Source organism: Haemaphysalis longicornis, unplaced genomic scaffold, assembly GCF_048455015.1.
Source record: "Haemaphysalis longicornis isolate Haplotype H1 unplaced genomic scaffold, Haemaphysalis longicornis Haplotype H1 scaffold_2, whole genome shotgun sequence".
Classification (NCBI taxonomy): Eukaryota; Metazoa; Arthropoda; class Arachnida; order Ixodida; family Ixodidae; genus Haemaphysalis; species Haemaphysalis longicornis.
In genome coordinates, this window is record NW_027526295.1 from 166457386 (window position 1) to 166483525 (window position 26140).

General features: G+C 45.3%; 1 protein-coding gene across 3 annotated transcripts in view; it reads left to right on the forward strand.

Moving 5' to 3' along the window:
• The window catches only part of LOC144169442 (polycystin-1-like protein 1), a 433694-nt gene extending 411905 nt beyond the window's left edge, over positions 1-21789 (forward strand). For all 3 annotated transcript variants that reach the window (XM_077698599.1, XM_077698600.1, XM_077698601.1), the window contains 9 exons: positions 3251-3334; positions 6189-6300; positions 8740-8844; positions 15040-15180; positions 15898-16038; positions 17380-17598; positions 19942-20094; positions 20158-20301; positions 21243-21789. In XM_077698599.1, the coding sequence (XP_077554725.1) occupies positions 3251-3334; positions 6189-6300; positions 8740-8844; positions 15040-15180; positions 15898-16038; positions 17380-17598; positions 19942-20094; positions 20158-20280 (1078 nt within the window). In that variant the 3' untranslated portion in view covers positions 20281-20301; positions 21243-21789. The remainder of the gene's footprint in view (positions 1-3250; positions 3335-6188; positions 6301-8739; positions 8845-15039; positions 15181-15897; positions 16039-17379; positions 17599-19941; positions 20095-20157; positions 20302-21242) is intronic.
• The last annotated feature ends 4351 nt before the right edge of the window (positions 21790-26140 follow it).

Consider the following 26140-nt stretch of genomic DNA (forward strand, 5'->3'; position numbering starts at 1 on the left):
ATATTTACACACCTCTAATATTTCGTTTTATGAAATCAGAGGAAGTCTAAGTAAGTGGGGAAGAGATATGGAGGGGGACAGCCATACGGTTTTATGAGCAGTTTAATGTACTGCATCTAACTTGCGGGCTTTGGAGTGAACAAGTATAAAGAATATTTCACGTAAAGAAAAAAGGTAACAGGCCTTTCTTGTTGTGGTAGCAGATTGTATTGCTGGCTAATGAAAGCGCTTACTTAGGGGAGAGATCTTTCAAAGTGCTTGCACCGGACACCCTTGGGGCACAAATGCAAAAACAATGAACTCGATGCCAGTTTTTCAGTGCAGCACTGCCCTTTGCCTAATTTCCATGCCAGCTTTTGATCACAGACGAAGGCCCAGATAATTAGGTACCACATTGCTGCAACGTTTGTGCTTGAGCCCATGTTTCATAGATGAAGAGGCGGGCTGTTTGTGGCAAAGACTGTTAGCGGGCCTTTGGCACAAATGGGCACTCAGTTGGGAGCTATTATAGCCAAGCACATAAACCCATGGTCTTTCCAGGGCAGCAGTGCTGTAAGCATAATTTAAGGCCTAAGTTTCATGCCAATAACCACTTGGAACGTGTGTAGTTCTTCCTTGGATTGACGATCTTAATTTCGACTTGCTGTAGTTTAATTCCCTTCAACAAATGGCGACCTGTAGATAAAGGGGAGGTCAAACTAGAATAGAACAGAATGTGCTGCGAAAGAAAGTTTCTCAGTCAATATTTATGAGATCACTGCAACATAAAATGTTTTGAACTGAGCAGTTTCGTCATGTATGGCTGCAAGTTTGAAGGCTTGGTGCTTCATGACTCGCATTTGAAACGGCCCAGAAAATTTCGTGACTGTATTTAGAACATCTTTCTTTTTTTGCCTCCATTACGTCCCAAGATTTTCTTCAGTTGTTTCAGTCAGGCCTTTGTTTCTTTTATTATTTTTTCTTCAGTATCTTATTTTTCATCATTCATGAAACTATCCCTTGTGCCGTCTTGTAGGGAATAAAAACGTTCATTTTTCTTTTGAGTTCTGCGGATGTCTCTTTTTTTTTTAAGCACAGCGCATAAGTGTCCTCTACTGTGGTTTGGCAGCTTTGTCGGCCTCGTAACCGAGGGGACGAAGGAAACTCTGCAGAAGGACAACGGAGGAGGAAAGTGTGGCAAAAGTGGGAGGGGGAGGGCGGTATGCTGAGGCGGCATAGGTTCCTTGGTGTCCTTTTCGTTGCTCCTTCTATTTCAAAAAGCAACTCCCTCTCTCCTCCTCATTGCATGGCTCATCCGAACCATGTGGAACTTGCGCGGAAGGTTCAAATACGATTTACAGCAACATGCTTGGCGCAGTGACACACTGTGAGGTAACGGCAGAGTAGCACATATATTCTCACTTTCCAGCAACGGTGGCGCCGCCGTGCGCCTTTTTTCCGAAGCTGTTTGTAGATGATCGGCGTCCCGGGCGAAGGCAGCCGGAGCGTTCGGAAATGTTGGGATTGAGAACGCAAAACCAAAAAGCAATCGAATGTGCTGTGTACCGTGCACCACAGTATAGAAATTGCTCAGTGCCGGGAAAAGCCTACGTTCATACCTTTCCTGGAGATAAAAAAGCCGGGAAGGTTTGGATAACTATGCTCCGCATTGGAAAAGGTGTCAGCAACACAATGGGGTTTGCAGTAGTCACTTCACGAAAGCTGACTTCTTCTTGAGTCAGCTTTCGTGAAGTCACTACTGCAGCCGTAAGTTTAGTTGGCTCTCTCATTATTGATGGTGTGTTTTTCGTGCAAGTTGAGTGTGTCGTTTATTAATAGATGGTCGGTCTGCAGCCACTGAAACCGCGGGTAAGAAAGGCGCCGTGCCACCACATAACATCCCTATACGCGCGCACGAGAAGAAAGTGAAGCCAAGAACTAGCAGGAGAACGTCATTGTTCTTGTATTAACGTGATGGTTTCTTTTAATAAATGTTGCATTCCAGCTGCATTTTGTGCTTTGTTGGGTTGTTTGTGCTTCGTTTTCTTTTTAGCATTATGTGTGATTACTGCTTTGAACTTGGTGCTTTTTTTTTTCTTTCTCAAACCCCCCACAGGAATGGGCAATGTAGGTATTTGTAATAAATAAACTTGCTACTGTGGTATCGTCGTTTCTGACAGCGCGCTGAAAGCACAGCACAGCTGATGTAACAGCATCCATGTGTAACAGGCCCTGCCGTAGAGGTGTCAGTGTTTGATATTTAGTTTCGGTAATTTTATTATTACCTGTAACCAGTGGCGGTCCCAAGGGGGGGGCGAAGGGGGCGGTCGCCCCCCCCAAAGAGGCCCTCAGTTTGTTATTTTTAGTTTTTTTAAGCATTCCACTTACGCGAAGTTAAATCCCAGCGGGTTGCACCACATACGCGCACACGCCTCCATGGTTATCACCACTTCCGCAGAATTGGCGCAAGTAGGGGAGCGATTCTTTATTCGCCTCCCCCCCTCCCCCCCCCCTTCCAAAAAAAAATCGCCCCCCCCAAAACCGATCTCTGGGACCGCTACTGCCTGTAACCTGCATAAACACCGTTGGATCTTTCCATGTAAAAACAGCCTACAAAATTATAATTTACTCGCATTATTCAGACTTAACCCGACACAATTGCGCAGGTGGCATGCAATAACAAAACGCTATGCTCGGTTGCGTCTACCGAGCTCTGCTTGGCGCCTAATAAATATTCGTAAAGTGTGCTTGAACAATTTTATGAGCATGAATGGAAGCGTAGCATCCTTTATAGAACCTGCAGCGCCAACAAATTTTCACACAGTGCGGTTGGCTGGTGACGCCATTCGGTTGCAGGCACAATCCATCGATGTTCAGCATGTCATCGTTGGCCTCCCTGATGCCGCAAAACACTGTGTGACTGGTGTTATAAACTGCTTCGCCTTCGACAAAGCACCTTCGTGTCTCATCGGCAAGGAAAAAGATGGTCCGAAGGCCGAAGGGACACTAATGGCCCCGGATCGGCTTTTTCCTCCAGACGCGCGCGCTTACGCGACGTCCCGATCATCGTCCCGTCCTCCATTTTGGATACCCCGTCGCGCCACCTATATTCGCTGGAAAGTGCGAATACCGCCGCGCATTTGCTGATCACGCGATCACTTCCTTAGACGTAGCAGCTATGTGCCTTGACCAAGAAGACTGCAGTTTCTGTGCAAAAATTACCCATTAGGGAGCATACTAGTAATCGTCAGCACCTTTTTTGTTCTTTCAGATATTATGAAGCGACTCATGACGACACAACGCCACAGCCAGCTCTGAAGTTTGAGCTCTACAACCCAGCTGTGCAAATTGTCAGGTGAGGTTATACATGATGTTTTGGTACTTCACGGCATTAAAACACCTGAAACAGTGTTCTTTTTCTTTGGTACGGCAACGATTGCTAAGAGTTTAGCAGAGCACAAAGGTCGATTGGTTAAATTTTTTGAATGATTAGACATTGAGCGCTAAGCTCGTACGCAGGACTCTCAAAGTAGGCTAGACGGATAGTTCATATCTGCTGCCGCATGGCAGCCTTGCATACTAGCGGCCTTGCAAGCGGAGCAGTGAGTGAAGCGACGGCCGCTGCCGAACAAGGAAGGAGCTGTCCCTAGCAAAAATTCTGATAGAAACTTGTATTAGTCTTATACATTTTTGTATTAGGTGTATAAGACATGTATTAGTCTTATACAAACTTGTATCAGTTTTACAAGTTTCATATACAAGTTGTATTAGTCTAATACAAATACACCTATTAGTTTGTATTAGTTTACACATACAAATAGATCTGATAGTCCTGAGTCTAATACGAACTAATAGAGACGTATTGGTTTCAATAAAAACTAATACAAATGGATCTGCAAAGTGCGATTTCCTGAATTTTTATATTTCCGGAAAATCACAAGACAAAAGGTTGAAATGATCGCCCTTGAGCAATAATTTTTATTTGGTAAAATGTTATGAAGCGTTTTGTTCACTAATAAATCTCCGTAAATCTACAACCAAATTATTATGCAAAATAGGTGAACATTTTTTTTTCATTTTCGCTCCTAAAAAATGCGCTACATGAAGAGAGCTGATGGGAGCTGGGAGTGCTGCGCCAGCGATAAGCCACCTTACCTGACCTTACCTGCGAGATGCCTGCGAGGCTGCAAGAAGAGCAGAGAGAAATCTAACTAAGCCAAAAAAACTACAACGAAGTCAAGCCAAGCCATGCCAATGGTCTAAATTGGGGTAGCCAATGTGGCGACAACATCAAAGTGCGGCTGGCGTGTGTGTACGTTTGGGAAGAAGACGGTGAGAAGGAAGCGGCTTTTTGCGTTATTTCACATCAGACGCGTGTGCATCGCGTCATCGAGAAGTGTTGGAGATGTGTCTAGCGCCTGTATAACTGGCAAGTATGAACCAGGCCGCAGCGCTACCCATCATGGACCCGTCCCCTCGCGGCTCCGGACATCTTTGCTCTGTCTGGTATGCTGTGTAACGAACACCTGACATCGAAGAAAGCGTGTGCATAACGTCATCCGTCATCCAGAAGTGTTGGCGATGTGTCTAGCGCCGGCCTAACATAGACAAATATGATCCGGGCCGCCCCCCGACCCATCTTTGACTCGTCACCTCGCCGCTTCGGTCTCCTTTGTTCATTCTCAAGGGAATGCCTCACGAAGAAGAGACTCCATTCTAATCGCGTGTTGCGGAAGGGTGAAGGCCGTTTTAAAGTTGCATCGAAATGGGAATGGTGTTCGATCGGCCATTAATGCGCTCGATATGTACCTATGGCTGGACCGTGCAGGTTTGACGAGCTTTTCTGATTGCATGCTGCAGCTATTTTGTGGATTCGCATTGCAATTTAGTCGTTCGTTCTTATTTAGGTTACGAACTTATGTATCACTAAATTATTGAGCGAGATTTCTGTCACCCAGAGGAATTTGCCTGTGTACTCTGATAATAAAATGTGTTGCCATGTTTCATTGCTTTGTTCGAACTTGCCACTGGTTCTGATAGAACTAGTACTCTGGTAGATCTATCAGACTAATACAATCTGATAGACCTACCAGACTAATACACACTGATAGAACTAATAGACTAATACATACTAATAGACCTAATAGACTAAATACAGGCTGATAGAACTAATACGCTAATACAAACTGATAGACCTAATAGACTAATACAGACTGATAGGTCTATTAGTGGCAATAAGCATATACGTGTATTAGAATTTGTATCAGAATTTTCGCTAGGGGTTCCATGAAAAGTTCCCATTCGTTGGGGCCTTCATTGAAGTTGTCGCCTGCAGGTTGACATGATCGGAAGGGTGAAAGTGGGCCAAACAATTCACACATCGGACTTTCCCAGGATGCATGAGGTCCGTCGGTAGCTTTCTTCATTGCACTCCTACTAATATGAATTTTAAGAGACAGGGAAAAATCTGCTCTCCATATGAGCAGTTCATCTTAATAGGATTCTTTCTACACTCTGACCGTGGCATGAAAGTAACAGTGCCTGTTCAGTATAGTATTTGAAAATTCATGGTAACCGATCCATTCTTGGTGGGAGTTTACTTATTTCCCTGTCATAAGTACAATAAATGGGTACAAAAACAGAAAGTAGCGTGAACTTTCCATGGCGTTTGAGCGCATTTTACGCTCATTTTGTATTATTTTATTATTCTGTGGGCCTCACATTACAGTCTCAGACTTATTATGCTCCATCAATTGTTTTTATTCTTCTGACTCTTCGTTGTGCTCTAAAATGAATTCTAAAGGGAGTAGCTTGCGAGTATCTGAATATAGTGGAGGCAGGCTCCACTAATGGAAGACATCAGTCAGATAAAATTGTCATAATACACTGGATAAACTAAGTGCCTACAGGACAAAGAAACTCAAAATGCAGACAGTTATTTTCTTCCTCAAATTTCAGAGTTTTAATTTTCCTAACGGTGACTGACGACAAAGTCATGTTATTCGAAACGCATAAAACTGTGTTCTGAAAGCTATGGCTGCATGGTTTCTCTTGCAGTTCTGTATGAGGTGTTTAATCAAATGGTTGGTGGAAAACGCAATACTAGTGGTTAGTGGATTAAAGAGCTGTAGTTACCATGCTATAATTGTGGACTCTGAATGCTTGCAGTGTAATCTGGGAAACTCGATCAGAAAGTTTCTGTTTTGCAGCTCTGTGAGAGTGCAACTACAATGTCAGTGCAACCGGGCCAGCTTCTGCGCATCTGTGACTGTCTACCATCTCCGTGGCTCAAGCCCAACGTCTGCAACAGGCTTCTTGGAGGTGTGATCTTACTTTTCACTACCTTACTTACTTTTACTACCTTACTACCTTACTCTTACTTTTAAATACCGAATACACTGAAACCCCGTTCATACGTTTTTCACCGGACGGGGAAAACAAAACGTAACAATTAGGAAAACGCACCAGTGAGGAAACCTTCGAAAATGAACGAAAATAGGGCAGCTTTGACTTGCAACCATGTATTTCTCCAACTTTGGCTTTTGAACCTTAAAAAAACTCGAGAATGTAGGGTTGCCACTTTTTGCAATCGCTGGAAAACACCACGTGCGATAATGCAAGGTTTCTGGCGGTGTCGACTCTCTTCCGCGCTGGTTGCATGTCTATTGCTCTTAGTACGTCAAGCTTTTCCTGAAGGGCAAGCGCCTCCCGTTTTTGCGACGCCATCAAGGCACGATAAAGTTCGCTTTTGCAAGTTCAACAGTGTTCTCAAAGCTTGAAACGCCAGATGACAAGAGAGTGCGTGCTATTCTTGCGGTAATGCTTTTATGGCAAACATGCACTTCCAGCACTCCGAAGTGAAACTTCCATTGTAAGTGCAGTGATGATGGTGACAGCATAGAGTAACATAGGGCCATCTAGTGGTGACGAATTGCAACTGCGTGCGGCTTCATGCAGTCAGATTGTGACAAATGATCCAGAAACGTACTCTGAGCCTTGGTGTAAGAGTGAGAATTTTAATACATGGCACTCTATGTGAGCCGCACCGGGACTGGATAAAAACAACGTACCGTATTTACACGATTGTAAGTCGACTCGAATGTAGGTCGACCCCCACAAAATTGCATCTCTCAAAAAAAAAAAAAAAAAATGCAAGCGCCGCCTAGAAAATCGTATCACAAAGAGAAGCTCTACCGTCAACCCACACGGCGTTTCTACCCTACCATCAATGATCGATGCTCCCACAAGAGCCGTGCGCTCGCGGTATGCGTGGTAGATGTTAAAAAAGAAAAGCTTTTGTAAAAGCACCCGGAAGAGCACACCCGGGAAGAGCACACCCGCGGTGAGATGTCAACCATCGAAGCAAGCGGCAGCGGCCACAGCCACGCGATAACAAAACAAACAACATGGCGACTGATGGAAGCGGCCGCGCGCGATTTACTAACCTCCCACCATCGCGTCGGCATTGCGCGGGCAACTTTCTCACGCCAGCGTCGACGCTTCCGCGCGCGCGGCAGCTTCTGCTGCTTTGAAGTTCTACCGTTCTACCTCGGTATGACGCGTGACAAGCGCGGCAGTGGGAGCAGCCTGACGACTTGCCTTAGCCGGCTGGCGCCGCCGATGTTTAGGCTTACCACGGTGGCGGATATTTGATTGGCGCTGTCCCTAACGCCGTTTTGGACCACATTATCAGCTCCTTTCATGCACAAACGTCTTCGTTTGTGCCTTCAGTGATATCTTAAAGAGCGGTTAAAAGCGGTCGCTGGAGCTACGCGCACCTCTTCGCGGCTGGTGGCGCCGCCATGTTGCCGCCGCCGATCGCGTAGCGCGCAGCATGCGGGTGAAATTCGCGGCAGCGTCAGCGCGGCACATTTCCGCGAGCAGAAAACGCCCCATGCGGTTCACACTGTAGACCATAACCACGGGAACGAGGGTGCAAAGCTGTCCCCACCTCGTAGCACCCCCGATTTCTCGTTTCTCTTGCCGCTACTAGCGGTAGACGGTTCGACTTCGATTCTAAGTCGACCCCCCAACATTGGATTGTCAAATTTGAAAAAAAGGGTCGACCTACAATCGTGTAAATACGGTAGCAGCCGGGAAAAAGAAGCTGTGAGGGACGTAAGAGTGGGGTTCTACTGTAAAGGGGTAGTAATAATGCTGTACTTCAATTGCGCAAAAAACTAACGAAGACAGGAGAGAGACGACACGAGATAGTTTTTTGCGCAATTGAAGTACAGCATGGATTACGAACTCGCCCAATCCTACAGCCTACTAAGGGTAGTAGTAATGTTTAGAGCATGGGGGCAATGTTGGCGATAGCCACTTATATACCATCTCTATAGTGCACAAATTATGTTTCCTGACTAACAATTTCATGAATGAGCAATATAAATTGAAGAGCACCTGCAATAATTGCCATACCGACAGACATCACTAATTTTACTGCATGTATACGCTAGTCAGATAACAAGTTGCACCAATTAATAAGCTGTTTATGCAGCCACTGCTTACATTTATCATGTATGTACGCTTCCTACCCTGTGATGGCCCAATTCTGGGTTCAGGGCAAAAGAATTCTCCGTGCTGATTTAATGGCAATGTTATGATGAGAATGTGGTTACTGCTGTTGATGGTGGATGATTCAAAGCATAAATTCTTCCTCGATATCGTAACTTGACACCTTAGTGTAGTCGTTGTTTAGTATTTCTTTTCCTTCTGTTTGTACGAAGGTATCAAAGTACATAACAAATTGTTGCCCAGCTTTGCCTTTTCGTCATCATCTGCTGGAAGCTGAGATCGTTGGTTTGGAGGAGACTGAAGATAAAGCAGCTGCCACTTCCTTTTCAATTCTGGGATGTGCATGAGGTAAGCAAATCTAAAAAATTCTCATTGTAAGAAAATCGGCCACGTATCGGCTCCTTTCGTTGCAAATGTCAATGAAAGACGATAATCTTTCGTCGACATTTGCCAAGTAAATTTCTTCCTTCGTTTTTCCCGCTCACCTCTTATGCTGTTCCTCATCTTGGGCGGTATTCTCGAGTTTTGTCCCTTTTGCGTCCCTTTCAAAAGTGTCCCTTTTGGCGAGCCCTGATTGGCTAAAAGCAACCAACCGGAAGTGACGTAACGCAAAAGCGGCAAACCTACTGTCAACGCCCACTGCTTAACCGGAAGTACGTCACGATGAAAGGGACTCAAAAGGGACGTTTTCAAAAGGGACAGTTACGAGAATACCGCCCCTGGTGCGCTCCTCCCAAGGTAAACATGCTAGAGGTTTGCTCAAGCCAATTTAACTTTACTGCGATCCACCATCTCCAGGCCAGGTTCCTCGATGCCAGCGCTGCTGTACGGCGGAGACACCCGTGAATCGAGTCGCCCTACTTCAACATTTATAGAACCCCGTTGCCCTACTATAGTGCCGAGAATATTCTAGGCACTATAGCCCTGCTTCACGTGCGTTCCAAGCAGAACATGGAACCTGTTTAGCGGAACCTGTTACCGCTTGATTTCTTAAAATACCACCGGAAGCTATAATGACACGGGTGACAGGAGGCGACGGAGGGAATTTTTTACTGCAGTGTATGTAGTATATTTCATTTCGCAAAAATCAAGCATCCATAATTTTTTTATGAAGGAACACTGTGAATACCACTTCTGTATTTATTTTCTGCCTTATATTTGCGTAATGTCTTGTTCTTGTTCTTCAACAATGTTGACAAGTATGAACACTGACACCGAACTTAAACGTTTAGAGTTGGCTGTGGGTATGTTTCACTTTGGCCGGGTGGCTGAATCGAGTTACGGACAGGCAGACACACAGACATACAGGCAGACAAAAATTTCTGAGTTTAAGTAGCCTAAGAAAGACTCGTCCTTAAAAGCAGTCTTACAGTGACAGCTCTGGGTAGTTTATTATGGGAGGCACTTTTTGTTGGCATCTGTGTGTTGGTGAGTGAGCATTTACACTTTTTCCTTGCCGATATCACAGCACATGTGTGGCTATAAGCATACATTTGGAAAACTCAATTCAAGTTTGGAAGTCCTGGGCATTGAAGCTGGAACAACTGGCCACAAGTCTGTGCTGATATCAATCTATAATTGCAGGTTTTGTATTTAAGTTTCGTGGTTGGTTCAGAAGCCAAAAGGAGCAAGAATTCGTGATGGCTTGAAGATTTCGGTGTTACTGCAAACAGCTAGAAGCACCTAAAATATGTGCCATTGCTACTTCAGACTCATGTCCATGCAAGTGCGCCACCAAACACCAATCAACATGGCAGATTGATGCAAAAACTGCGAGGCTAATACTTCATTAGAACATCTGTAATGCCATCCGCACCAGGCCAATACTAGATGTGCACACATGTTCATGCTCGGGATTTTTTTTTTTCTAATTTTAAAGCGATCCCAATTTTAAACCCAGTTTTCATGTATTTCAAATAACGTACGTGACTTTGTCATTGGTCGCCCTTAGGAAAATTAACATTCTGAAATTTGAGGAAGAAAATACCGTTTGCATTTTGAATTTCTTTGTCCTGGAGGCACTTAGTTTATTTAGTGTATTATGTATGACAGTTTTATCTGACTGATGTCTTCTATTAGTGAAGCCTGCCTCTTCTACATTCATATACAGTGGAACCCTGCTGGTACGTCCCCCAGACTTACGACGACCCGCTTCTTGCGACGGTTCACCGCGGTCCCGGCAAACTCCCCATAAAAACAATGCATTAAAAACCCCGATGATATGACGCTTGGGTGCACTCGGTCCGCTTCACACGACGGACGCTGGCATGGATAAACCGGCGTTTTTCCCATATTTTACACCACTTCGCCGCCTCGTCCCGACTTTTATCTTTAACTCCCCTTTGATGCTCCTTGAAGTGCAAAGGCCCGCATGCAGGCGAGACCACTTGCTGAACAGACGCAAGGAAGGTAAGCGGGAGTTAACCTTCGACAGCCCCACCCGGCAGCAGTACGCCAATGCACCAAGAGCTAGAAGTCACAGTTGAGGGTTCAGGTGGCTGGCAGACCGTGAATTTGAAGCTCCAGTGGGGCTGCCGACGAATGCGAAAACACTACGACGCAACCCCACGCCGATGACTGAAGACCCGCCTTCCTCGCCTGGTCGATCTAAGTTCATTCCTTTCACGACGCTCTCCCCCCTCTCTCTGCTCTCTGCTTATTAGTCTTTCAAAGCAGCGTTGTCACTCCGCTTCTTTCTTTGCTAGGGTGCCTACGTTAACGCTCGTCCGCCGCAAGGGTGGAGACACGTATACGCTAGCACCGCATATTGGGTCACTCGCTGGCCGCCGCAGCAAGTCTGTAGCAAGACCGCGCTATAATTTTTGCCGCAAACACGGTTTACTCGCGAAGTTTGAATCATCTTATCTATTTTGCGTAGCTGGGTCTTGTGGGAAACGAAAACACGTATGTGTTTAACACTCTGTCCCAATAGCGACGGCACGGGACCGTTCAAGAGGTGTCTCCACCCTTCTTTTTTTTTTTTTCATGTCTGCCTTGTTCTATCATTCGTTTCGCTTAGCCTTGGCAGTTTAACACTCACTTCAAGTTGCTTGACCACGTCCGCCTTATCTCGCGCACGCAGCACGGGTGTCGTGTAGTGCGTGGCGCTTCACTGGCGGGCTAGGTTGGATACCATGGAGGAGAGGGGGGCACAACATAGGCGTTTCTTTTTTTTAAGCTTGGGATTTCAGGTAAAGGTTCATAAATCACGCAAGAATGCGCTAATTATATATAGTAGTTTAAAAAAAGTTCGTAGCCCACTTGTCGCGTAAGACCGTCTACTAGGCCGGCATTTACCCGCACCCCGGTGGTACGACACCCCAGTCATACGACAATTTCTCGCGGTCCCTTTAAAGGAGCCATGAAGACAAAACACAAGTTTGGTTTATTCAAAAGGTTGCCTCGTTAGAATCATACTGACACCACCTTTAACGTACTCTTCGCTCAAATAAGCTATATGAATAGGAAAAAAGGGAATGGCCATGCGACCCACTAGCTCTTTTCCCGCAACAGAACCTATGAAGTCATATGAGCCCAGCTGTGCGATTGGCTGAAGCCAGCAAAAGCAGGCAATTTAGGCATATAAGCTTGCCGAACGAGCTATTTGCTCCAAAATGCAATGCATATCCATTTTACAGCAGTAAGAATGGTGCGGTAAACAACAAAAGTAACGAAAATACAAGTAAACATAGAAGTACCGATGCGCACTGCTGTTGGTAGTGAGTGCACTATGCTTGTTCACGGCCGGGCGTGTGCATGTTGGTGAGAGTGGCGGCGTGTGCATGTTGGTACGGCCTTCGCAAGACGCCTAGTTCCTGCCTGCGGCCGCTGCGAGGAGCCGGCGCTGCGAGCCCACTCTGCTGACGCGCGAGTCTGCCACTCCGCGTGCAAGCTGTGCGCCACTGCTGCTCTTGTTTTTTTTTTCTTTTTCGCTACAATCCTGGCTACGGGTCTACGCAAAAGAGGGGGAAGTGGGGGCGGGTAGGAGGCAACCGGCAAAGACAACTTCATGCTCATCAACGACTGATGAGTTATCCGATAATTATTTTTGTGTCGCACGGTACGCACCTGCCATTTCATTTACTTTTGTGGTCCTTCAGGTCCCCCCTCCCCCTGAACTGAAATCCTGACTACTCAGCTGTTGTGGGCAGCCGCCACTGAGTGCTACAGATTAATCGCCACAAAATTTTACTTATCTTGCTCTCAACTCGTAACTGATTCGTCTTTGCTAGCTTCAATGTTTCGGGTTCGTATGAAGGTTTGGAGTACATTGCTTAAAGAATACTGTAATTGTCGTAGGTTACTTATTAAAAGTAACACAGCGGCTGTTAAGTTACCATGCCGGAGAAAAAGCATCGGTGGATTACTACCTGCGAACTGAAGGGCACGAGGCAGACTGGAAACAAGTTTATTCCGACAGTTTATTTGGGGCGTAAGATTCACAAACCAAGCCAGCTATCAGCTGCGTGATTTAACCCCGAACGTAAGCCAAGTAGGAGCAGCACTGTAGCTGCAGAACATTGCGCAGAAACCCTTCCTTTATGGAACTAGCACCCATTGTAAAAAAGGCTGCTGTGCGTCCCGCTGACCTAACCACCATCTTCGTGTCCTCGATGCGAGCGTGTGTGTTGAACACACGCTCGCGTGCTGTGCTGACCAGTACAGCCGGGATGACTGTCAACAAGAAAAGAAACTCCCTGCTGTCGGATCGAATTGTCAACGAATTTCTCAGCCTCCGCAACTGCATGAACGAGTTACCATTGATCGCATAAAATGACCTGTATTCAGTAGCATCGACAATCCAATAAAAACAACCATTAAAAATGGCCCCTTTCTAAGCCATTTTTTAAATGAACATGTCCGACTAATTGGTCAATTAAGTGATTATTCAACCAATCGAATTAAAATTTCTAATCGACGCCCAGCCCTATTTATTACATTATAATAATACAATAATGTGCATAATAGTTTTAATAATAGTAAGTGTTAACCATCTTTCGGCGGCGGCCAGAAAGGTCCATCGGCAATCCCAGGGAGCGTATGAAAACACGATTGAATAATAAAATATTGTTATTAATCTTAATAATAGTATCATCATCTAGTGGAATATCATCGTAATCCCCAAAAAAACTTCCCACCTTTCTAGGGCGCACCCACGAATCCGCCCCTGATGGCGAATAAGTGGTCAATATAGTTCATTGTCCGGCATTGTCTGGCCCTGGCAAAAATTTCGTCGAAGTCTGGCGTCCAGCATGCAGGTTTATCTTCAATAATATAACAGAGCTACGAAGTTCTGCTCCAATATGATCTCTGATAAATCACAAAAGCACAAATGCTGTGAAAACAGCCCTCACGCGCGTAAAACAGCCTTTAGATGCAAGCGCGCAAGGACTAGGCAAAGGTAGGCTTCCGCAGCCCCCACGGCGACAGCGGCAGAACTGGTCTGTCGAGACTGGTCTGCATTGTTCTCACCTCCACTGCGAAGGATGTATCAACACAGCGCGGACCGCCGTTCTAGCCCGGCCGTGGCTTGTTTTAGCTGCACAGCAGTCCGACGGTTTGGAGTTGTCTTATACTACGCTGGCTGATTGGCGTAAGCAACGTTGCCTTAGGTGACCCTGTTTGTCAAGCATACTCCATGTTTCACGAAGCGATCACTTTCTACCGTAACAAAAACAAGTCAGGTGTAAATACTGTCAAAAACAAAGCAACGGCGGAGTGCTGACTATGCTAGCGCCATCTGGGAGGTTTGATGGCAAGCAAGGCTTCAGAGCCGAATGACGCACTAGAAGTTTGTTTGTATATGCGCCGTTATGACTTCATTGTAGACGTCATCAAAGCAGACGATTTGGTGGGAGAATCAAAATTTTAACCTGAATTGATTAATTTCTCAGTGAATACGGCATCATTTGCTGCCGCGCAAGTGCTGGGGACACTATAGAACACAAAACCTTTCGGATAAAACAAACTTGTATTTTGTCTTCATGGCTCCTTTAAATTCGTATTATTGGGGTTCCACTGTGCATACTCACAAGCCACCTTTAGGATTCATTTTCGAGAACTATGAAGTATCAGAAGAATAAACACAATTGATATAGTATAATAAGTCTGAGACTGTAATGTGAAGCCCATTGACATTTACGTATAGCAAAATGAAATAATACAAAATGACTGCAAATTGCACTCAATTAGTTTGGGTCGCACTGTATGAAATAGTATTGTCCTTGGAGAAACATTATAATCAGTAGCTGCACATCAAGAGCTGTCACTGCAGGCAGTATCATCTGCGGTTGATACCTGATCTGGGAATGAATTTCATGCTACTCATCGTAAACAGAAGCTAAATTTTCTGACAATTTTAGAAACAAAAATTTGCCGGGTTTTGAGAGTTCAAGGGGCCAGTACATATACGTATATGCTACAGTATGCGTACTACGTTTGCCTACTACATTCAAAGTGGAATGCTGTTGTATTTCCTTGAAATTATGTATTGCTTTATTGTGCGAATATTTTCTGATAAACAACGTTCTTTTTTTTTTTCAGCTTTCTGTCGCTGTGTGCAGCCTATGCTACTGGACATGCGGGCTTTTCCAGAGATCGCACCAGCGCGAAGTAATCTTTTCCTTGTACAATGAAGGAAAAGATCTGCCAACTGCCATCGAAACCCTGGCGGCTAGCGAAAGCGTGAGTTGTCCAACCGGGGCAATCTTTGCAGAGATGAAAAACTATTTTCGCTGGCTGCCGAGTTGGGCATGCAACAATAAAGACGGGGGGAATGTTTTGCTTTATCATCACGGCACCTTAGTTTCAATCCACCAAATGGAAAATGCAACAATTGAACATTGTGGATGTGCATTGTCTTCTTCTAGTAACATGTTAATAGAGTGTCTATTCCATCCACAAAACTTAAAAATAATAAAGTAATGAGGTCTATGTCTAAACAAAAACTCTATCAAAAATGCAGTTGTTTTGTGTAAACTCCAGTATATTTGCACTAACTGGGTAGTTAGCAGTAATAGCACTTAATTTTTTGAATTCATAGCGAAAATGTCAACCTGAAATTTCTCGCAGCCTGGCCTGTCAGAATGACAACTATGTCGCACTTAAATACGACATCCTTGGGTTCATCACCACTCGTTGAGGCTTGTTTCTGATGGCGCCGAAATACAGGAACAGCCGCATGTACGACATCGTGGTACAAACTAACTACGTATGCCTAAGTGGTTTGACTAAATCTGTATATCCCTTCAGTGCACCAAGTTTTTGCTTCCAAAGTTTTTTTAGAGCACCCTGTGAAGCTATCTCGTTCGAGCAACAGCCTTTACTGAAGGCAGAGACAAAACGCGAAATTACTTTTTACCGGGTTTGACGTTTTCATTTATCAAACATTGTTTTCTGCAGGCTTCCCGTTGCCTTCTTGGCGCTTCGCTGTTCTTGGCTGGGCTGGGTGTCGTGCGAGTGCTGTATGCAAGCCGGCACCGACCTGCGTTCTGCTTTGGGGTGCTGCCAAAATCACTGGGCAAACAGCTGGCAGTTCTTGCGGTATGACGACAGTCCATGCACCACATCTCTTCTGGTTTAATCGTGCACATGAATGTAGTGATTAGTCGGCGTTGAATGTGCCTGAAAAGTCAGTACCAGAGAGCAAAGGAAAACCTAGTCTGGGAAAAATGTTCAGCCTTGGCTTTTCCCAAGCGGCTACCCAGCACAAACAAGGCTGTCTTTTGAAGGATTTTTGTTCGTGGAATTAATAATGAAAGTACAGCAGTTTATTAGTTGAGTTCCCATGTAGTTTAAGTGACAACTGAAGATGAAAGATACGCCTGTTTGAAAAAGTGCAGAAAAAAGGCTGATACGTACCGGAAAAAGACACTATGCAGAAAAGACTGATACCTTTTTGTATGGATTTTCATGGTTTTTTGGTTTATGTGTACCGCCGTAAATGCAACCTTTCAAAGGCTTCCCTTGAATTGTTATTGAGAGCCCTACACGCCTATCTACATTGTCTGCCTATGCTATGATTTTGAGGTTGGTACAAGACTCACTATGGCAAACCTACTCCTACTTATTAAGGGTTCCCTATAACCCTGCCAATTAATATTCCCCATTTCCGTCATGCCTGGAAGCACTTGGAAAGCTACAGTTATTGCCAGCACAAAGCATCACTGCGTGATTTGCTAGGTGCAGCCGATACCTTTTCTAGTCTACTTTTGTTATGGTTTTGTTTAAAATGGCTGTCAAATGCTCTTATGGCTTCAACTGTAAGGAGGTCAACCGCCAGCCGACAGCTGCGATATGGTTTGAGTGGTGTTGCTCAAAGCCGCAAAAAATGCCCGGATCTAGAAAGAGAAAAATATTTTGAGCTAGTTCTTGAAGTCCCAACTGGGACCAGGTGAAGCCCAACTGGGACCAGTTGTCCCCTTTCAGCTTCCCAACTGGGACCAGTTGCATCCCAACTGGGACCAGTTAGTTCCCCACTGGGACCAGTTGATTCCAGTTAAAACCAGCTGATTTTCCCTAGGGTAGCTTAATTGTGTGCATTAGCAGTAATATTTCGCTGGGCTATTTTGTGACTTCCTAATCTAAGTACCAGATGCAGTTGGTGGTATGTTTTAAAGACTATCCAGATTTTTGACATAGTAGCTAAAGAACAGTGTTGCCGGGGTTCTTTTAATGGCATGGTTATTCACTCACATTATTTTGGTCATGAGTACATCGGCCACCTCTCCCCCTCCCCCAAGAACAAAATCTAAACTGAAAGTGAACTCCACTCTTAATTACCTGTGCCAGTACAACCGTGCAGTTTTAGTGACTCATGTGCTGATACCGATTCATTATTTCACTGACGTTGCTTTTCAAGTGGTCATGCTTGTACTCTTTCAGACGTCCTGGCTATTCCTCCTGGCGTCCACTTGCTGCCTCAGTCCACCTAAGAAGGGAACCAGAGTCCTTGTGCGCTTCACTGGGGCCACGTTTGGACGGCTTTTTGGAATACATCAGGCATCTTCAGATGTTTGTGACCAACTGGCCGGGAATCACACCGCCATTGAGCTGTTCGAGACGTCCGTGGCACTACTGGGCACCTTGGTCATGCTGTCATTCGTATGTGATGTGCCTTGCTTTTAAATTTTTCTGTAGTTTGTCACGATGTTTATATCATGTTTTAAAAAGCAGCTGCTAAGTGGGGAGGGGGGGTTATAAGGTCTTGTTGTATGGTCTTGTCAGTATGACGTGCAGCTTGTGTACATGAAAATGCAAACACAAGGGTTAGTAACAGTGAAGTTGTTCTTGGTCGAGGCTTTCATGGGGCAAAATGGAATGTGGTTCCAGAGGTGGGGAGAGGGCATAGCCTGGCAAGGAGAAGAGCAAGCGCCAGGCACGCATGCAGCATGTTAGAAGAATTCTTTAATGAGACGTTAGTAATAAGCGAAGCGTTTCTAAACTGCTAAAATCTGGTGGCAACGTTTATACTTGTCAACATTGTTTTACAAAAAGAAAACATTTAGCATATTTGAGCGGAGTCATCAATGCATCAGTGATGTTTGCATTGTTCTTTTAAGTAAAAGTATATGGCTGCTTGATTTTCGCGATAGCAAATAAACAATACGCCATGAAAATAACTTTTTGATTGATTGATTACTAGCGGTATCCCCTTTGAAACGGGGTGATGACATGTCGCCTTACCAAGAATAAAGCAATATATCTATGTTTTATACTCTTCGTTTAATTAATACTAGCGCTGCTCTGACGGCAGGCACAAAATACTTTTTTTTTTCCTGTTGATGGTGGTAGCTGGCCTGGGAGTTATTCCCCTCTCTGCCTTTCGTCCACCAGCATTTTAGTCTTCTTTTAGCCGCCTCGACTGCCTTGACATTAACTCCCTCTGGGCTACCCTTAAATCCTAGGACTTCTGGGAGCTGACAATTTCCCGTTTGAAAATTTGGATGGATAACTCGCATTCTAAAACTATGTATCACATAGTTTCTGTTTCTTTTCCGCAGACCACACATAACCCATCGTTTTGTGTGCACTTCCCCACAAAGCTCTTAGTTCTCAAGCAACCTTCTCTAGCCTCAAAAAGCAAAGCACTGCCCTTAGAATTATCGTTGAAATTTTTCTTTTTAATGTCGAATTTCTCTGCCCTGTACATCTCTCGCGACGTTTTAGCTTCCATTTTTTCTCTCCATTTATTCATTTCTTCTTTATTGGTTACCCTGGTCGTCTTTGATTCTCCGCTGTTCTTTCCATATTTCATCGTTAGCCTTCTGTGGTAGCTGTAGTAGCCTCGGAGTGGTGCTGGTGTCTCTGTGCACGGTCGTTCTGTGGACGGCGTTGGCACCGTGAATCTCAAAGTAGTTCCTCGGTGGCTACCCAAACGTGGCCTTGCGGGACCGTCGAAGCGAAGGGGGGGGGGTGATTTATTAAGAAAGAAGAAAAGAGAAAAGAGCTGGGGATATTGTTGAACTCAGTCGGGGAGTTCACCCTCATACAACCCAGTCCAGAGAAGGGAAGGGGGGTTTCAAAGGATAGGAAGAGAGAAAGAGGAAGGAAGGAAGAGAGTGGGGCACAGTCTATGTAGCGTTCGTTTCGTCCCAGGCGCGACGGCTACAAGCGCTGAACTAGTCCTGTCACAACTAGGAAGTTGAGGAGGTGCTGGAAGACCTCCCGTCATCATGCGTCCGATCCCGTGGGGAACAGGTACTCTTCCAGCTTGTGGCTTGGCACCCCAAGTTGCTGGAATGCGGACCGGAGTTCCTCTCTCGCGGTGTCGTGCTGGTGGCAAGAGCACAGTAAGTGCTCGAGTTCGACGGAGTGTGGACGCTGGCCAACTGGTACCCGACCTTCGCTGGTGGTGCCACCAATATGCAGGTTGGTGGTGCGACTGGGATGCCACAGCCGATGCGAGGTTGACGTGCTCCTGCCCAGCTTGGCAGGCATAGTCAGTGGCCTGGCTGCGTCCCGCTGGCTCGTTCCTCGAAGCTCACGTGCTCCTTCCGCCTCCTGGTTCCTTGCCTCTCCCCTCCTTCTTCTTGATCTCCTCGCTTATAAACCCTCTTCGCTCCATTGCGGCACACCCTGACTGGCTCTCTGTGTTTTCATTCACATATTTGGTAACAATGCCGCTTGGCTCCCTCGCAGCATCCTCGGATTGGCTCCCCAGTTGGCTACCATATTTGGTCATGCTGCCATGGTGCTCCGTTGCAGCATTCGTGGATTGGTGCGCTCTTGACGCGCCACTCAAATTTCTGGCCTTTGTTTTCTTTTCAGGGTATTTTGGTGCATCCCCGTTAAGGGGATCGCCCTTGACTCATAACAGTGCAGCACAATGGCTGGAGTGTGCTACTATCCAGAGCACATGTCTGCTTGTCTTTGATAGAGCCTGGCAAAATTTCACCCATGAAATTCATCGGTTTCTTTTGTCACTGCTTTTTCTTGTCTTGACAGGCCGTGCGACTGCTTATGTGGCAACGACTTGGCAAGAAGCTGACTTCACCAGCCCAGACCCACGAGGACCTCGCAAGCCACGATAAGGCCATCTCGCAGTTTTCTCGCACCGGTGTTAACGTTGAACAAGTGAATACAAAGCTGCCAGAAAGTGTGAGTAGGAGGCACGGTTTTGGTGAAAGAGTCCCAGTGAACTTATTAAAATATCTTTTTTAGGAGAAGCTGCTTCTTCTGGTTGAGGAACTTGCTTCCAAGATGGAGGAAAGAGCTAGCCGTCTCTTCACTATCCCCAGTGAGGAGGAACATGGCGGACAACGGGATCTGTGCGACCTGGAGTGATTTCCTCTACCGGCCATTGCTGTGAGTTACCCATTAGTAATAAGCACCTGCTATTGAGCTAATGAACATTAGATCTGGTTTCACAACTTGGAGCTTAACAAGTTTGTATGTCAGCATGAGCATTTATTAATGCGCTCTTCTAATGAAGTTGGCACTCAAGAACAAATCATGAAAAAGTGGTTCAAAACAGTATCTGCATGTCGACTTGTCACTTGGGTGGAACTCCTAGCCATAGTGACAATTTAGAACCCGGCCTGCTTATATACTAGTTTCACCCAGTGAATATTGATTAAGCTAACGAGTCAGCAAACAGGGAAGCAGTGGCAATACAGTGTGTCATCTCAAGCTTTCGCAGCATTTCGGCTTTGCCTACCTGAAAGGCTTGGCAAAGTTTCTCCATTATCTGAGATCTGTCAGTCTCTATTAGCACAGGGATTCTATTCGTGGTTGAATAAGTTATAAGCACATGTATACGATTTGCAATTTTTTAAAGTTTTGTAATGCAGAATCTTGTTGGGACGGACAAACACGCACACAAGAAAAATGAAACTGCTGGTGGCTCTACTAAAAGCCCTATAAGGCTTGTGTGATGACATGAGCGGTGCTTAAACTTGTTTGGTGGTGTTTTTCTGAGAGTGCATGGAATGTGTGGATGAACTTAGCTTGGTCCATTGCATTGATATGATGTGTGGTTGGATGCCACTGTGGCATTAGTGTGCAGCAAAAAGTGAAACAAAAGCGCTGAGGCAATGAACTTCACTACAGTGTGTCCAGTAGCCACCCTGTAATCTCGTCTGAAACATTATAAGATATACTAGTGTTATAGCATTCATGTCAAAAAAGTTTTCAGTATTTCGTTTTCACTCCGGGCTTATCTTGTTTCTCTCCTGTTCAAACATCTCATTCCAAGTGCCTAAAAAAGCGTTCCCTGCCAGTGTTTGTGTTCCCTGTCTTCTGTCCAGAGCCATGGAGACGACAAACGATGCCACCGAAGCTCCCTTGCCACATGCCTACGCTGCTCTCTTTGAGGGATTGTCACACCAGGAAGCATTGCTGTTCCTCCATCAATTCATGGAGCCCCTTCTGCTTATGCCTTTAGCAGGACCTGGTTGCTGCACAAAAGCACAACAACTGTACCAAAAAGGACCAATGACTAGAAGCCAGAGATCGTAGAAGAAAGCCTGTGGCCTCTGCTTGTGGTGCCTGTGGAGGTCATGAAAAACATATTTTTCTTTGACTTCAGTTGGTCAAGACGTGTGGATCAGTATTTGGTTGTGTAATGTAGTTCTTTTCACCATACAGATACTCGGACGATGTTCTTTAGGAGTTTATTCCTTACATCGTGACTACAAACATTAAAGGCAGTATCGCTCGTCTTGCGGTCTTAAAATCACTTTTAATTCACTTAAGTTCAACTACATAAGCATCAAAAGATGTGATGTGTCTACAACTTGTTTAAGGAATGTTTACTATCAGTTATGAAGAAATAAAATTATGTTCTTTTTCAAAGCTTTCCTTCCTTTTCTCGCCAATGGATGTACATTCCTTTTTGAAACTGATCTGTCTTCACTCCAGATTTTCAATTTTATATTTACAATGGAATAATTAGTGTGTAATGCGTTACTATGGCATACTTCTTAGGGCACTAAATTCTGTGGTTTAAGTACAGGACGGTCTAATGCACAAAATTTATGTTGTATTGGTACCAAGAGGTAACATTTTTTCTTGGATGATCTGATTTAATTGTCACCAGGGTTTGTGGGCAAAGTGCATTTGAAGAGTTCAAATGAAGGCAGGACCCTGTGTTGCTGCTATGCAGTGTGCACAAAAAGATATACACAAGCTGTTCAGGCATTGAACCATGTAAGTGGACTCTCAAAAGCCAAGCTCCACGCCCCCCTGCTAGTTTGTGTATTCTGTGCAACCGGAGTTGTCGCCATTTAGTGACAGGAATTGGAGAGATGTCTTGTTGCAGTCGGTGTTTGCCCGAACAATTTTGATCACCAAGGAACACCCAGCACTTGGAAAAATCGACATATGCATGTTTCAGTATTGCCAGTTTGAAATTTGAACTTTGGAAGGAAGTATAGTTGTCTGGAAGTTGTCATGTCAAACAAACAGACAGGCTGCGCCATAACATGGGCACTTTATGCATGTGAGAGTGTCAGAAGAAGCGTGTGCCTGGCTCAACACGGTATTTTTGCAAAGCTACGTGCACTCAAGGCAACCTAGGATTGCGATTCTTATTTTTCTATTTAATTTTACATTAAAGCTATTAACAGGGCGGAGCCTGTTTTTTGTGACCATCTGCGGCATTTAGAAACAATTACCATTGTCACGGTTGTGAGCAGTTGTGTTTCCTTTGTCTTGCTGAGCAGTTGTGTTGCAGGAGAGCATTTGGCCATAATGCTACGCAAATGTAAGCCTACAAGTGAAACATAGCATTGAAACGAATCTTTTACGTATGCAGCACAATTTTTCAGCAAGAAATGTAAAAATTTTTTCATTGATGGCATTTCTTTCGCATGAACCTTCGCCGTATCTTTGGCTCACTTTCTTTGACACTTGGACAGCTTTTCTTACCCCAGAGTACTGATGGGAAGGTGGGGAAGAAGACAGGAACCCTTTCCCCCCTTTAAAATGAATGAATGAATGACTTTATTTAAAAATAGGCCTGAGGCCCTGTGGGGTTACTGGGTGATGAGGGAAAAGGAGTCGAAAGCCTCAATGAAAGTCTTATGTACCCTCCAAGACTGGCTTATAGCTCGACATCGTCAGTAAGGCCGTACGTGTTGCTGATCTGCCGAGATCCATTCAGGGTTGGGTCTTCAAGGAAAGTCCAGGCTATTGCCGCGCTCATGCCGCTAATAGCTGCGTCTGTAAATATATCTAACTCCTCGGAGCCTTTGTCGGGGGCCAACTGGGCAATATACTTCTCCCGTACAGACCACTAAAAAAAAAAATTGAAGCTCTCGGGGGAGGGTAGTGGGTATGGAAGAGGCCAATAAATCTGTCTACCATCAAGTAACAACTGCCAATACTTGCTTTTCACTGCAAGCTACATGCACCTTACGTGACTTCAATGAGCTCTAGCTCCCTGCAAAAATGAGCCATATGCTGTGTTCCTTCAACGGCCGTATTGCCACCGTTTCGCTGTGATCGGTGCCGTACCATGCACCTACTGGCAGCGTTTCCTAGGGAACCTACGGCTGCTAAAGAACCTAGCGATTACCTAGCTGCCGCAGCTGGCAGCGCGCGCTCCTCTTTTTGCAGCGCGGATGAATTTATTTAGTCACCCGGCCATTTTCGGTTTAAAACGAAGTACGAGATTGCACAGCAATTTTGCCACGCAGTACAGGTAATGGGAAGGATTTATTCGGTTGAACTCGCGTATGGAAAGGCAAATAAATTTAAGGCGGGTGTGACGCCCAGAAGACAAACGCTAGCCTGCCTGCGGGCACAGCTTCTTCGTGATCTGCATGTTTTACTTCAAAAGAAACCGTGATGTATATTTTTTCAAATCCATAAAAAAAAGGAGGTTTTGTTTGCACATATAGCGGACGTTGCACCACGTTTCCGGGCGGGGTGTTCCGTACATGTATATATATATATATGTGAGTGCACAATTGCGACTGCAGAACTGTACTAATTGGACCACATAGCTGTAATAACATATCGGTCTGTGGTCTGAATGTGATGCTTTATACATGTAACAGTATGCAACTCAGAATTTTTTTTGTATAGTGGAAGCGCTGACGTTAGTAAGCTTGGGAACGTACGATCAGACACAAAGCCTCAAGGACTGAAAATCCAATGCCGATTTTGACTCCGCGACTTATATATAACACCAGCAAAATATTACAAGTGTGTATCAGGCTCGATCTGCTTTTCATGTATCGCCGTTCGGTTCTGCAGGAGCAAAGCAAGACAGATATCCCCCTTTCCAGACTCACGGACAGGGAAAATGGCTAGCTATCGGTCTATGTTGCACCCTCCGTCAGGAAACTTTATGTGCTTCCAGATGTAGCGCAGCATGCCAGCTGTACACACCCCAAAAACAAAAACTCTTCAGAAGGAGGGTATCAAAGAACTTTTATTGGGTGAGGAGGAGGTGGGAGGGGGGGGGAGGTAAGCAGAACATCTATAATAGGCACATCGGAATAAATGAGAGAATATTCATTTTCGGTGATTTTTTCCTCTGCACTAACGGGTCCGGCGTGAGACTGTTAGAGAAATAGTGGCGCTTTGTTACCGTCAACAATTTTGTAGCAACAGTTACGGTTAAAAATTTTTTGTTCTTTGAAGACACCCCTCACTGTTCCGGAGTGACCGCAATGACAGCGGATGGGATAAATGAAGTTTCTCTTTCCCCACCTCGAACGCGATAATTTCGTCCTGCATTCACATATTTCAAAATTTTATTGTTGCGAGTCTTATTTGTATTTTTCTTAGCCTTTCACTGGGTTAAACAACAATTTCATAGTTTCTTTTCCAAGAAGAGATGATGAAAAATATTCAAAGTTTAATTTATTGTCGGCTGCCTTAATAACTATAGCAATACACATTAAGTCTCTGAATAGCAATTTGATTCACCTGCTAAAGTTATATGTTTGTCAGCTGTTTCAAAATTAACCACTGTGATTTAACTAATAAGGTGCAATACCTAATTTATACGTACAATAAAATTCATTTACTTGTGAAGGGAGACATATATCTGGGCTGCTTCCCTTGCAAAAATACAAGACGGGGCCATTGCGCCCCGAGAACGCGCGTATGTACTACGTTAACTCTAGATGCTTCCAAGGTGATCGACGGCCAAAACCGCAGGCATTTCAGGAAAAAAAAAAAAAAAACACCTTCAGGCGGTGTGGTCCTGATACCCGTTTGCAAACCGAAGCAGCCGTTTTCGTTCATTAGCGAAGGTGCGCAGGGAAGGACAGAATATTTTTTTTACCGCCCGCCCTCCGCCCCCACTGGCGGGTGCCCAGACATCAGCACTTAAAGGAGCACTGACACGAAAATTTTATGTTACACTTTTATTGCTTTTATCGATGCTTAATGGTCTGGCGAACCTGAAACAGCACTTCAACTACTTCAGCGCGCGATAGTTAATTACATTGAACGGCCTGAAAATCGTTTGTTTCAAATTCCCGCGCTTTCATCCCGAACGGCGCATATGACAGCCTCCCGGTTTGACCTCACCGCTTTGTGCGGACGTCACCGGCGCCCGCTTGAGAGGGAGTTGCTCCCGCTCGCCGCTCGTGGGGCCGCGCGCGTGAAGTGACGTCACGAGTTTTTGGCGAGCGCTGTCGCGTCACTTCTGTTTCCTCTCCTGGAGTGATGTCATGCTGATGTCCATTTGCTGAGTGCCGCTCCGCGCGCTGCTCCGTCGGCGCGATAAATGCGATCCCATTGAACTATGTTCTTCGCGTCGCAGGCCGCTCATATTTCAGCCAGGGTATTCTGTTGAGTGAAGGAAGCGAACTGTGCAATAATATTAACGCCGAAAATTGGTGCCAGTGGAGCAGCGCCCGGAGCGGCACTCAGCAAATGGACATCAGCGTGACATCACTCCAGGAGAGGAAACAGAAGTGATGCGACAGCGCTCGCCAAAAACTCGTGACGTCACTTCACGCGCGCGGCCCCACGAGCGGCGAGCGGGTGCAACTCCCTCTCAAGCGGGCGCCGGTGACGTCCGCACAAAGCGGTGAGGTCAAACCGGGAGGCTGTCATATGCGCCGTTCGGGATGAAAGCGCGGGAATTTGAAACAAACGATTTTCAGACCATTCAATGTAATTAACTATCGCGCGCTGAAGTAGTTGAAGTGCTGTTTCAGGTTCGCCAGACCATTAAGCATCG